The sequence below is a fragment of the Oryctolagus cuniculus genome, chromosome 5 (assembly GCF_051225735.1).
Source record: "Oryctolagus cuniculus isolate XC-2025 breed Fujian yellow rabbit chromosome 5, ASM5122573v1, whole genome shotgun sequence".
Taxonomy (NCBI): domain Eukaryota; kingdom Metazoa; phylum Chordata; class Mammalia; order Lagomorpha; family Leporidae; genus Oryctolagus; species Oryctolagus cuniculus.
In genome coordinates this window covers 31,954,319-31,966,505 of record NC_142871.1, presented here as the reverse complement: position 1 = coordinate 31,966,505, position 12,187 = coordinate 31,954,319, and the positions used below count along the sequence as shown (strand labels likewise).

General features: G+C 49.4%; 1 protein-coding gene across 3 annotated transcripts in view; it reads right to left on the bottom strand.

Moving 5' to 3' along the window:
• The window catches only part of MAP3K5 (mitogen-activated protein kinase kinase kinase 5), a 247,380-nt gene extending 235,556 nt beyond the window's left edge, over positions 1 to 11,824 (bottom strand). The window contains exon 1 of one of the 3 annotated variants that reach the window (XM_070073521.2): positions 11,693 to 11,824. Coding sequence is in view for 2 of the 3 variants with exons in the window: in XM_051854304.3 (XP_051710264.3) it covers positions 10,793 to 11,240 (448 nt within the window). In the remaining variant the exon portion in view is untranslated. Of the gene's footprint in view, positions 1 to 10,792; positions 11,470 to 11,692 lie in introns of those variants that run through there. The other 2 variants (XM_051854304.3, XM_070073520.2) reach the window with 2 other exon arrangements.
• Between the last annotated feature and the right edge of the window lie 363 nt (positions 11,825 to 12,187).

The window sequence follows — 12,187 nt, the reverse complement described above, 5'->3', positions numbered from 1 at the left end:
CTTCCCAGGGAAGCAAGGGAAGGAACTGTCCCTTCCTTGGCCTGGCTGACTGACACACCCAGATAACTTCAGAACCTGCAGAACGCCCAACACAGAGCTGGAGGCCAGATGACTGGTAGTGCTATTCGGCCTTGTCAACAGGCTCTCTCATTGGTCTTGCTAGGAAAACATCAAAGTGAGCTTTCTGGCTTCTTATTTGATAAGTCTGTTAACAAGAAGTCACTGGAATTTGTTAGCAAGAAAGGACCGGGCATGAGGTGTCCCTACCTCTGGCTCTTCTTTATAATAATGCTACCATCATGGGTGATGCTTCAAAATGTCTTTATTTGCAGGAGAACTAGTGGCACAGTGGGAAAAGCACCTGGAATATCTGAAAATTGGAAGACTTGAGTTTGACTCCTATTTGACCTCTTGCTTTATTCTGGCCAAGTCACATATTCTTTCCAATGGTGAAATACAGATAGCTACACTGCCACGTTCCTACTTTATGGAGTTAACTAAGACGATCTAAAAAGGAAAACAACACAACACTGAACAACATGCATTTATATTATCATTCTGACCTGGTCACATGAAATCACCTGGGCACCACTGTGACCAAATTATAAACTGGGAAACACCAGGTCACATCCCTCATCCTGCCTGCCCAGCTGTTAAGTGGACATTCACCACAATGGATGTTAGTAAACTTTTACGTGACATTAAGAGGTATTTGATATTGGATAACATCTTACAATAGAAATTAGGAGTAATCAATATTTTGAAAAGCGGAAGAATTCTCTAGCTAAATAATTTCTTTTTCTATGGCTAGGGATCAGTGGACAAATGGCCACTCACTGATACTAGGTGAGCTCTGTGTTTCTATTGCTTAAGAGTTCACAGGTATAGAAGAGGCTAGGAGTGTTGGAAAGTGCTGAAATAACTGGTTGCGGCCATTTTTAGAGACTTCCTGTATGAAGGAATATAACTTCCTTCCTGTATGAAACAGACCACAGGCAATTGTTTTCCTCACTGTAAATTAACTCCTGTACACTGAAAAGGTGTGCCTGTAGTGGAAGGTCTACAGTCCCCTTGTGCAGCTTCTGCGGCATGAAGTTATACAAAGCTGGGATGGGTGTTTGGCCTCATAATTAATACACTGGTAAGATGCCTACATTCCACATCATGCCTAGGTTTGAAACCCAGTTCCAGATCCTGACTCCAGCTTCCTGCTAATGCAGACCCTGGGAGGCAGCACTGATGCCTCAAGTAGCTGGGTCCCTGTCACTCATATGGGAGACCTGAGTTGAGTTCATAGCTCTTGGCTCTAGTTCAGCCCAACAGTAGGCATTTGGGGTGTGAACAAGCAGATGAAAGATCTCTTTCCCTCAAATAAATAAAATTTTTAAAAGTTACATGGATCTTTTCCGCTATGACTGTATTAAACAGGAGATGCTCCCAGCATTTTCATTCTATCTCGTCCCTCCTGTGTCCTCTGAGTAAATTACTATAAAATAGAATACGTTTATGGGTCTTTTAGGTTTTGTTTCCTTAAAAAAAAAAAACTACAAAAGGAAACTTACTTAAAAGGTAAAAGAAGTGGGGTCAGCCCTGTGATGTAGTGGATAAAGCTGCCAGCTGCCAGCTGCAGTGCCGGCACCCCATATGGGCGCTGGTTCAAGTCCTGGTTGCTCCACTTCCAATCCAGCTCCCTGCTGATGTGCCTAGGAAACCAGAGGAGGATGGCCCAAGTCCTTGGGCCCATGCACCCATGTGGGAGGCCCAGAAGAAGCTCCTGGCTCCTGGCTTCAGATAGGCTCAGCTCCGGCTGTTGCAGCCATTTGGGGAATGAACCTGCAGATGGAAGATCTCTTCCTTTCTCTCTGTCTCCACCTCTCTCTGTAACTCTGTCTTTCAAATAAATTTAAAAAAAAAAAAAAAACCTTTAGGAAGAAAAAAGATATAAGTATTCACTTATGTGAATTTTTGGAACAATTAGATCAGACTTGAAAATCAGCTTCATCTCACATCTCTCTTCCTTTTCCACTCACTTTGCACAAGTTTTGACCAGTTTCTTTAGTCAATATCCTCAGTACGAGATAAAGGTTAAAACAGTAAATATAACTAAAGAAACCAATGTATGTGTATTAGAATCATCAGTGGATTTTAAAGCATTTATAATTTTGCCTTGATTTCTGATCTCCTTCTGTGCCACTAATGATTTTTTTTTATTTTAAAAGATTTTATTTATTTACTTGAGAAGCAGAGTTACAGACAGTGAGACGGAGAGACAGAGAAAAAGGTCTACCATCTGTTGGCTCACTCCTCAAGTGGCCACAATGGCCAGAGTTGCGCCAATCTGAAGCCAGGAGACAGGTTCCTCTTCCCAGTCTCCGGTGTGGGTGCAGGGACCCAAGGACTTGGGCCATCTTCTACTGCTTTCCCAGGCCATAGCAGAGAGCTGTATTGGAAGAGGAGCAGCCAAAACTAGAACTTGTGTCCATACGGGATGCCGGTGCCACAGGCAAAGGATTAACCTAATGTGCCATGGCGCCGGCCCCTCTAATAATAATTTTTTTGCAAATTTAATTTTATTCTTTGAAACTAAGAGAATATATCTCTCTTAAATACAGCCAGTTCCCAAGCTAATTATATCCAAGGAAGATGAGGCAGTCTGCAACCTATACTTTCCCCTAAGCCATGGGCTCCCCATGTCTCCCTGATACCCACACAGCTGTGGGATCCTGCAGCACTGCCCACCCCCACATTTCCCACTCTCCTCTGGACCCCGGCTGAGTGAAGGATCTGTTGGCATGTCCTGCCACAGTGACAGCTCTGTGGGTGATGGAAAAGGGAGTGTGTGATACAACTTCCGTCTAGGGGCCATCATTTCACAGCACGCTCTCAGCCTATAGTTACTGTCCTACACTGCACTTTCCCATGGGTCTCCAGTTTCCTGCTTTGAGTGGTACTGGAAGGGACCGCTCTGGGGAGCTCCTTGGACAGCAGACACAGTGGGTACCTTGTGGTGGAAAGGCTCACACACCCACTGGGCTTTGCGCTTCTCAATCTGGCTCTACAAAGAAACTGTGAACCAATTTTATCCTCCAAATCTGAAACAGGAACTGAATGGGCCTCTAATCTGGTCTCTGAAACAGGAAGCAGGAGATAGGTCCATAGCCACCAGAGGAGAACTCCCAGAAGGTCGGCACCAGTCAAGGCCACTGGTGAGACAAGACTACTTCGAAACAGGTATCAGTTGGAACCAGCTCACACTACCAACTCATGCATGTCTCAAGCCCACTAAAGATGTCCAAGTGAAGGGAAGAAACAGGGATCCCAGGAGCCTAGGAGGCAAGAGCAGTCACAACAATCTGCAGCTGACTACAATCTGGAGTAAGAAATGAGTGCTCTAAAAACAAATCTATGTTGGGGGCTTTGGAGTTTTCTTTTTAGTTCTGTTTTGTTCCAATTTTCTAGTAAAGCTCTTTTTGGAAAATTATAATTTGGCCTCAACTGACCAGTTATCTAAGAGCAGAACAGGGAACAGTGGTCTGCGCTGGCACAGGGTGGGCAGCAGCTGCCCCACTGGTGTGCTAAGCAGAAGGTGGAAAGCTCAGAGAAGAACCACCTGTGGAGTCTCAAAATCCTGTCCTGGCCAGAGTTTTTCCTAATAAGCATATCTATGTTTATTCTGTAGCTAATCTGACTCGGGCTTGTTTCGCACAGGAAGAAGTGGAGTCACTGAGAGAAGGGGGCTGTAAGGTGGTTTCCCTCAGAGGTTCTCAAACACCACTCATACTTGGCATGAAAAAGTCTTCACTCAACGGACACTTTGAGATTCGATAGCTGTTTACAGCCCTTGTCTCCACTGCTGAGCAACAGTGTTTGCTGAACTCTTTACTTAGTGTAGGGTTAACCTTACGAGCACATACTAAACTGAAAACAGATCTTTGTTAAAATTAATAGTGGGAATAGGAGAGGGAGGAGAAGGATTGCACTATGTTCCTAAATCTATAAATATGAAATACATGAAACTTGTATACCATAAATAAATTTTTTAAAAAAGAAACAAAAAAAAGTTTTTACTCATTCCTGGAGAAAATGGGAAAAATGAATAATAGTGAGTTGTCCCACGTATTTCCTATATACAAAGAGCTACCCTTTCTTCAAAGGTTATACACCTCCTATATTCCTAACATGAAAAAAGGTCTTGCCTTTCATGAAATCAAGGCAATAGGTTGCTAAGTTTTTCTTTTTCTCTATTTATAATACTTGGAAAAGCTGGAATGTTGGCATTGCATGTATCAGTCCTTTGGATTTCTTTTAATGGGTTCATGAGAATCACAACTTAGGAAATGAAGACTTCCCCCTCTCTCACAATGTCTACGAGACATTATTTACAACAGCTTCACTGGACTTGAAAGGAGAAATGCAGAAGTGGTCTGCAAGACTTTCAGGAACTTCTCAGGCTGGTGTGGACGCAATGCAGAGGCTGTGCGTTGTCTCTTGTGTTTGCCAGTGAGCTGAAGCGAGGAAAGGTCAGGTGCCTCTCCTCTAAAATGCTCTACGTGGTGACTTTCATCATGAGCATAAGTCGATGGCGACATTATCTGGATGAAAATAGAAAAGCTTACAGCTTCAACTTTCAACTAGCATGAGCTTCCTTCCCATTCCCCACTGTTGCTAGACCATGAGGGGTTCACAGAGAGACTGCCACCTGCAGTGAGCCAGGCCAAGAGGAAGACCCAGGCGGATGTGATGGCTGGTCAGGAAAAGGGGAAGTGGACAGCCAACCTAACCCAATCTAATCTGGTGCCCACGAGAAACAGCAAGCGAGTGAGAGAGCGAGCGAGAGAGCCTTGGACCAAGTAAGGTCCCAGGGTTGCACATCAGCAGGAAGTCTAGGACCACAAGTAGTTGGGAGGGGAAGAGGGCTGAAAGAGGTGAAAGTGTGCATGGGTCCCCTGCTGGCATGGCCTCCCCCACTCTGCATCCTTCTCCCTGCAGCCTCCCAACCCTTCTTTTGTCCTCAACATCATCACAGCCCCCAACCATCACTGCTACCAATCCCACTTGATGCTCCTCCTACATCTGGCCAAGATGCTACCAAAAACAACAAAGCCAAGGTCGCTCGTCTAACACAGAGACTGTTGGGTGCAAGGGCCAAGTTTTAGGTTTCAGAAACACAACTGTCCTGAATGTTGAACACAGCTGAGCGTGGTCCCTACACTGAAAAACAAGGCTGGTCCCACAGGTTAGTCCCAGAATCTAACCACCACACCAGTACTGTTTCTAAAGAAAGCACGCTCCTGGGTCTAAGCAACAACACTAAACCATGTACCCTGAAAGAATGAATGAATAAAGCCTCATCATGGTTCAGAGTTTTCATAAACAAAATGACATAATCAAGAGGTCTAGTCAGCTATATTCACAAAATTGATGCTCACTCACAAAGTTTTTTGTTTTATTTTATTTTTGGGAAATCCTTCCACCTGTGCAGAGCAACCCTGGATCACTGACGTCTCATGGCTTACACAGAACTGGACTGCCTATGATGCAGAGGGCCAGGAAGGGGTGCTGTTAGCCTGGCATTTGCCATCTCTGAAATACAGTCCCTTGCACATGTAAATAAGACAAATTTCCATAAAAGCATCAATAGCAATAGTTTCACCTCAGAAAAGGGAATGAAAGAATGACAAATGTAGTCAAAGAACTAGAATATAGCTACATAATAATCAAACATGGAAAAATGAGCGAGAATCTTTAACAGCAATTTACACTTTAAAAAGACACCAGTGGGGCAGGTGTTTGGCCTGCTGGTTAAAGACACCAATAAGATGCCCGCATCCCACTTTAAAGGGCCTGAGTTCAAGGCCTGGCTCTGGCTCTTGATGGTAGCATGCAGACCTTGGGGAAGCAGCAGTGGGAGTTCATCACCCATGTGGGAGACCTGGGTTGAGTTCCTGACTGCTAATTTCATTCCCTGAGTTCTGGGTATTCGGGGTATGAACTAACGAAGAAAGCACCCCTACCCTTCTTCTCTGCCAGCTTCTCAAAATATAACTTTTGTAAGATTTTATTTTTTTGAAAAGCAGAGTTACAGATAGGGAGAGACATCAAGGAGAGAGATGGGGCAGGGGCACATCTTCCATCAAATAATCACAATAGCTAGGGATTGGTCAGGCTAAAGCCAGAAGCCAGGAACCCGATCTGGGTCTCCCACAGTGGTGGCAGGGGTTCAAGCACTTCAGCCATCTTCTGCTTTCACAGGCACATTAGCAGGGAGTTGAATCAGAAGTAGAGCAAGGGCCGGCACTGCAGCTCAATAGGCTAATCCTCCACCTACGGCGCCGGCACACTGGATTCTAGTCCAGGTCGGGGCGCCAGATTCTGTCCCAGTTGCCCCTCTTCCAGGCCAGCTCTCTGCTATGGCCCGGGAGTGCAGTGGAGGATGGTCCAAGTGCTTGGGCCCTGCACCCACATGGGAGACCAGGAGAAGCATCTGGCTCCTGCCTTCAGATAAGCGCGATGCACTGGCCACAGTGCAGCGGCCATTGGAGGGTGAACCAACGGCAAAGGAAGACCTTTCTCTGTCTCTCTGTCCATTCTGCCTGTCAAAAAAAAAAAAAAAAAAAAAAAAAAGAAGTAGAGCAGGGACTGGCTCCACGGTGAAGTAGGTTAATCCTCTGCTTGCAGTGTCAGCATCCCATATGGGCACCAGTTCTAGTCCTGGCTGCTCTTCTTCCAATCCAGCTCTTTGCTGTGGCCTGGGAAAGGAGTAGAAGTGACTGCTTCCCTTTTTATGTTTTTGACAGGCAGGGTGAACAATGAGAGAGAGAGATAGAGAGGAAGGTCTTCCTTTACCGTTGGTTCACCCTCCAATGGCCACTGCAGCACTCCACTGATCCGAAGCCAGGAGCCAGGTGCTTCTCCTGGGCTCCCATGCGGGTGCAGGGCCCAAGCACTTGGGCCATCCTCCACTGCCTTCCCGGGCCACAGCAGAGAGCTGGCCTGGAAGAGGGCAACCAGGACAGAATCCGGCGCCCCGACCTGGACTAGAACCTAGTGTGCCTGCGCCGCAGGCAGAGGATTAACCTAGTGAGCCACGGCGCTGGCTGACTGCTTCTCTCTTAAATATTGAGGCCATGGAGAGGTCATCTTACTTACACTTTTATTTCACTTGAGGTGTCACCTCCTTTGAGAATCTACCCTTATGCCCACCCTACCCTCAATGATCCCAGAGGCTAAATTCTAGGAGCTCAGGTCATTCCAAGTGACCCTCACAGGGGCACCACTGCAGCTAATCATGGAGTTCACCCTCTTCCCCCACCCCGACTCTGAGCTCTCCAAGATACAAACTAGGTATACACAAGCAGTCCATTCATCTCTATGGACACAGATGGTTTATTTGTAGTAATGATGTTGAAATTTTAAAGCACAGAATTTAAGAGCCAAAAGGAATCTCAGATCCCAATGATTCCAACCCTCCTGTCTTTTGGGGAATTTTGAATAGGTTGCTCCCAATCAAGAGAAAAGCCAGGACCTGAAACCACACTTTCAGACTCTAATGATCTGTCCCCACATACCATGCTACCCAGTCCTTTGCAAATTCACAAGAATCAACAAGGGGATCTGAAATTTAGTTCAATCCCCGTCTACTTCCACTGCTCGGGAATCGAAGAATCACCACTGGAGGAGAGGAAGGGCCGTTCTAGCAATTACACGATTCACAGCAGAGCTGGGACAAAAACTCGGCTCTAACTTGAGGGTCAGTGTTCTTCCCACTCCATCACAATGACTCAACTATCATGGGCAGGTAGTGGGTGGACAGAAAAAGGTCAGCACGGCCCAGGGGCCTGCAGCTGCCTGTCTGCAAGCTGAGAATGCAAGCTAAGATTGGTTCTTACATTTTAAAATGGTTGAAAAAAATCAAAATAATATTCTGAGAAAGGCAAGAAACTCAAATTACAGCATCCATTAATAAAGTTTTATTGGAATGCAGCCATGATCATTTGTTTAGGCATTGCTCATGGCTGCTTTGGAGTAAGAATGGCAGTGCTGAGTAGTGGTGAGCAACAGCTCAAAAAACAAAGCCTCAAATATTTACTCTCTGCTCCTTTACAGAAAAAGTTGGCCAGTCTCTGTTGGAGGAGGAATAAGCCCTCTCAGACATCAGAAGAAAGTTAACTTCTACGACCAACCCTCTCCATGGCACTCTGTTTAGAAAAACAAAAGGTTTAGACAGCACATCTTCATTCCATCACATCTTTTTAAAGATTTATTTTTATTTATTTGAAAGGCAGAGTTACAGAGAAAGAGATCGAGAGAGAGAGAGAGAGAGATCGAGAGCGAGAGAGATCTTCCATTCGCTGGTTCACTCCCCAAACAACCACAGCTTGAGCTGATCCGAAGCCAGGAGATTCTTCTGGGTCTCCCACTTGGGTGCAGGGGCCCAAGCACTTAGTTCATCTTCCACTGCTTTCCCAGGCCACAGCAGAGAGCTGGATTGGAAGAGGAGCAGCCAAGACATGATCTGGTATCCATTTAGGATGCTGGTGCTGCAGGCCAGGGCTTTTAACCACTGTGCTACAGCACCGGCCCCCATTCCATCACATCTTAATGCTGAATGAGAAGGCAGAGTCCATGTCATCCAGAAGTGCAGGAATTAAAGAGGCTTCCCCAGGTTGCAAAATGCAGTGGGTGATACACAGCTGGCCCCAGTCCAGGGTCTTCCCAAGAACACCCTGAGCCACCCCTCTATTCCACCCTGCACCAGCACCTGCTTGCAAGATGGGCAGCTTCCCTTGATTCTCACAGTGAATCAGCCCTTCCAACTGGAGGCAGCAACAGGGCAGGTGCCTGGCATAGTAACTAGGGCACTGCTTGGGAAGCCCACATCCCGCATCAAAGTGCCTAGGTTTGAATGCCAGCTCTGCTCTCAATTCCAGCTTCCTGTTAACGGGGACCCTGCAGGGCAGCAGGTGATGGCTCTGGCAGTTGGGTTCCTGTCACCCTAGTGGAAGACTTGCATTGAGTTCCTGGTTCCTGCTCTAGCTGTTGCAGGCATCTGTGGAGTAAACCAGTGGATAGACGATCTGCCCCGCCACCTCCCCTCCACCCCCGCACCTTGCTTTTCAGATCAAATAAGTAAATAAATTAATCTTTAAAAATTAACTGGAGGCAGCAAGAGCCAAGCACGACTTTTCAGGGTCAGCCACCTGAAGTGGAATCCTGCACTGACCACTTCCTGCCCATGAACACCAGAACCAGTTATAGGCCCCTGGGTTTTCTACCCTAGCAAGGACGGTAAGTTCTCCCTTCACAGGCCAGCTTGGAGAAGTAAACCAGATAGAGCTCGCTCGAATCTTTCCCTCTCCCTTCCCGGCAGCAGTATTCGGAGCAGCACAGAAAGCAAGCCTTGTGAGTGAAGTTTCTTTCATATTAGAGATTAAGATAATTTTTTCTAGAGCCCTAGGGGGAAAATACCCAATTTATCAGCTCAAGAAAGAGACTCAAGTATTTAGACGGCCATTTTCCCCTCAAATCTTTCGATTCATTGACATTTCATTCACTTTATAATCCAAAGGTGAGTGGGTGAGTGTCGTCATAATGTTTAGAAAAGTTATGTTTGCATAATTTTTATAGCAAGCCACCCAAAGAACCAAGCTGTTCTGTATTCACATTCAGTTATAAAGACCAAGACTGTAAAAAAATTAAAAAAAAAAAAAACAGAATCAGAAAGTCCGAGTTATATTTAGTCCGACTTCCTTAACACGAAGTTCTTCTTAAAATATTCAGCTTTGGCTAAATCCCAAAACTGACCTAAGCCTACTTCAGGTGTTTTGGAAAGACTGAAGAGAATCTTAAAACAAAGATTTGAATATAAAACCTTGCATGTGATCTCAGATGCAAGCAGCTCACTGTTTTGCAATCATGAATGCAAAATTTTCACCCACAATTACAAAAATAAACGTGTACTCGTATATATTCAACGCTGGATTACACGGTACTAACAATTAACTCCAAGAACGCATTATCATTCCCAACATTTGTTAATAGCTAATTGCTTCAGTTACTGGAACTGCTTAGCACATTCTGAAATCTGTGATAGGTTGAAAAGATACATTTTTCTTTCATGGATCATGCTGGCAGTCCCTTCAGTGGGCAAGCTCATCTTAGTCATTAAGACAGCGTACCAGCGTTTGAAGCAATGTTAAGTTATAAACTTTCCAGCCCACCGAAGTATATAAAACGGGTTCTTTGACCGAGATCCTAACAAAGATATCAAAATTATTTAGTGCAAGTTGAAATGCTGTTGTTTTCAGAAGTAATTACTGGAAAGTTCAAGTTGGTACGGGACGGGAAACTGAAGCCACTGAAGGTACAGAGAACCACACACGTGTGCAGCTGGCTGGGTGGCCCAAGACCCAACACGACACGGAGCACCGAACAGCCACAGGTCCGTGCAGTAGAAAAACAAACCAAACCCCAGAGAAGTGAAACCGAGACGCTGAGAGGAACGCACAAGGACCGCGCGCGGCGAGTCCCTCCCGGGGCTGAAGAACCGAGGTCCTTCAAAGCCATCACAGCGGCGGGCGGACCCCGCGCAGGTCCCCGCACCAACGCGAACGCCACGGCGCAGTCACGCCGCCCAAGGTGCGTCTAGAAGTTAGGAGGGAGCATGCTTCCTGCCCAGAAAAAAAAAAAAAATTAAAAATCACCCCCCTCCAACACACACACACACCCGAGACGACCAGTGACGCCGTGGCCCCCGACCGCCGAGGGTGCGTGAAGGCCGACACACACGCACCTGCATTGTAAAACCGGTCCAGCACCGCCGTCTCCCCGAAGTCCAGTTTGCCAAAATGCAGCGTCTCCAGGGTGGCGCCCACCGCCTCGCACGCCTCCCGCAGGCTCTGCAGGGCCTCGCTCTCCGCCACCACCAGCTGCCCCTGGCTCGCTTCGTTGATCACGTACGCCACCGTGGTCCGCCGGCCGGCCACGCTCCCAGAGCTGCCGCGGCACCGCGAGGCGCCGCTCCCGGGGGCGGCTGCGGGACACGCGGCGCTGCCCGGGGCGCCGGCGCTCTCCACGTTCCAGAAGCTGCCCGCCGGCGGCGGCGGAATTGGCTTCTCCTCGCCCTCGGCCACCGCCGCGGCTCCCCTCCGGCAGCTGCCGCCCTCAGGGAAGGAGCCGAAGCCCGAGGCGGCGAAGGGCGGCACGGAGAAAGTGATGCCCTCGCCGGCGTCGGCGCTCATCTCTCCCGGCCGGGCTGCGGCGGCGTCGCCCGTCCAGCCGTACCGTCGGGCCAGCCACAGCTCGGGGCTGCTCCGCGCCCGCCGGGCTAGGCAGCTGCCATCGCGCGCCGCGCCCTCGCCGCCGCGCCGCCGCCTCCTCTCCGGCGCCCTCTCGCCTGAGGGCCCGCCGCTGCCCGGCGGCGGCTCGCCCCTCCTCGGCGCCTCCGTGGCCGCGCCGCTCGCCCGCCGCAGGGTTTAGAGTACAAGGGGTGGGGACCCGGGGTGAGCGGGAAGGGACAGCGCTTCCTTCTCCTGGCGGGCGGGCGAGTCGGTGGCAAACCTGCGCCGCGGTGTGGCTCAAGGGCGCCGCGCTCGGGGTGCCGCGCGCCCTCGCAGCCGGAGCGCGGCCCGCTCCTTCCGTGCGAGGCGCTCAGGGAGGGGTCGGAGAGGGAGTCCTTTGGGTGGGGAGCTACCTGGCGAGCACCTGACGGGCGGGCAGGCTCCCAGGGCCGCGCGCGTCCCGGAACCGCACGAGCTGCAACCGAAAGGACCCGCCTCCCCGCTCGGCGGCAGCGCCCCTTCGCCGGCCTCGGCGCTTCTCCGAACGCCGCGGCCGCGCTCCCAGCGCCCGGCTCCTCACTGGAGCCTCGCCGCTCCTCGCAGCCGCGCGCCTATCCTGGCCACCCACTTCAAGCCGCCCACTCGTCGCGGCACCGAGTCAGGGCCCGCCCCGCGGGGAGGGCGCTGCTGGGAAGCCCGAACCGGGACGGAACCGACCGCTCCGCGGCTCAGGGACCTCAGCCCTGCCACGAGCGTAACGCGTGCTCTAAGGGTTCCCAGCCGCCACGCCACGCCACGCCACGCCACGCCGCCGGCCCCCAACTAAGAGGACGCGGAGCGGGCAAAACCGCGCGCGACTACTGGATGGCGCAAAAAAGTCCGCGGAGCCAGCTGGGAGCCATTGGCTG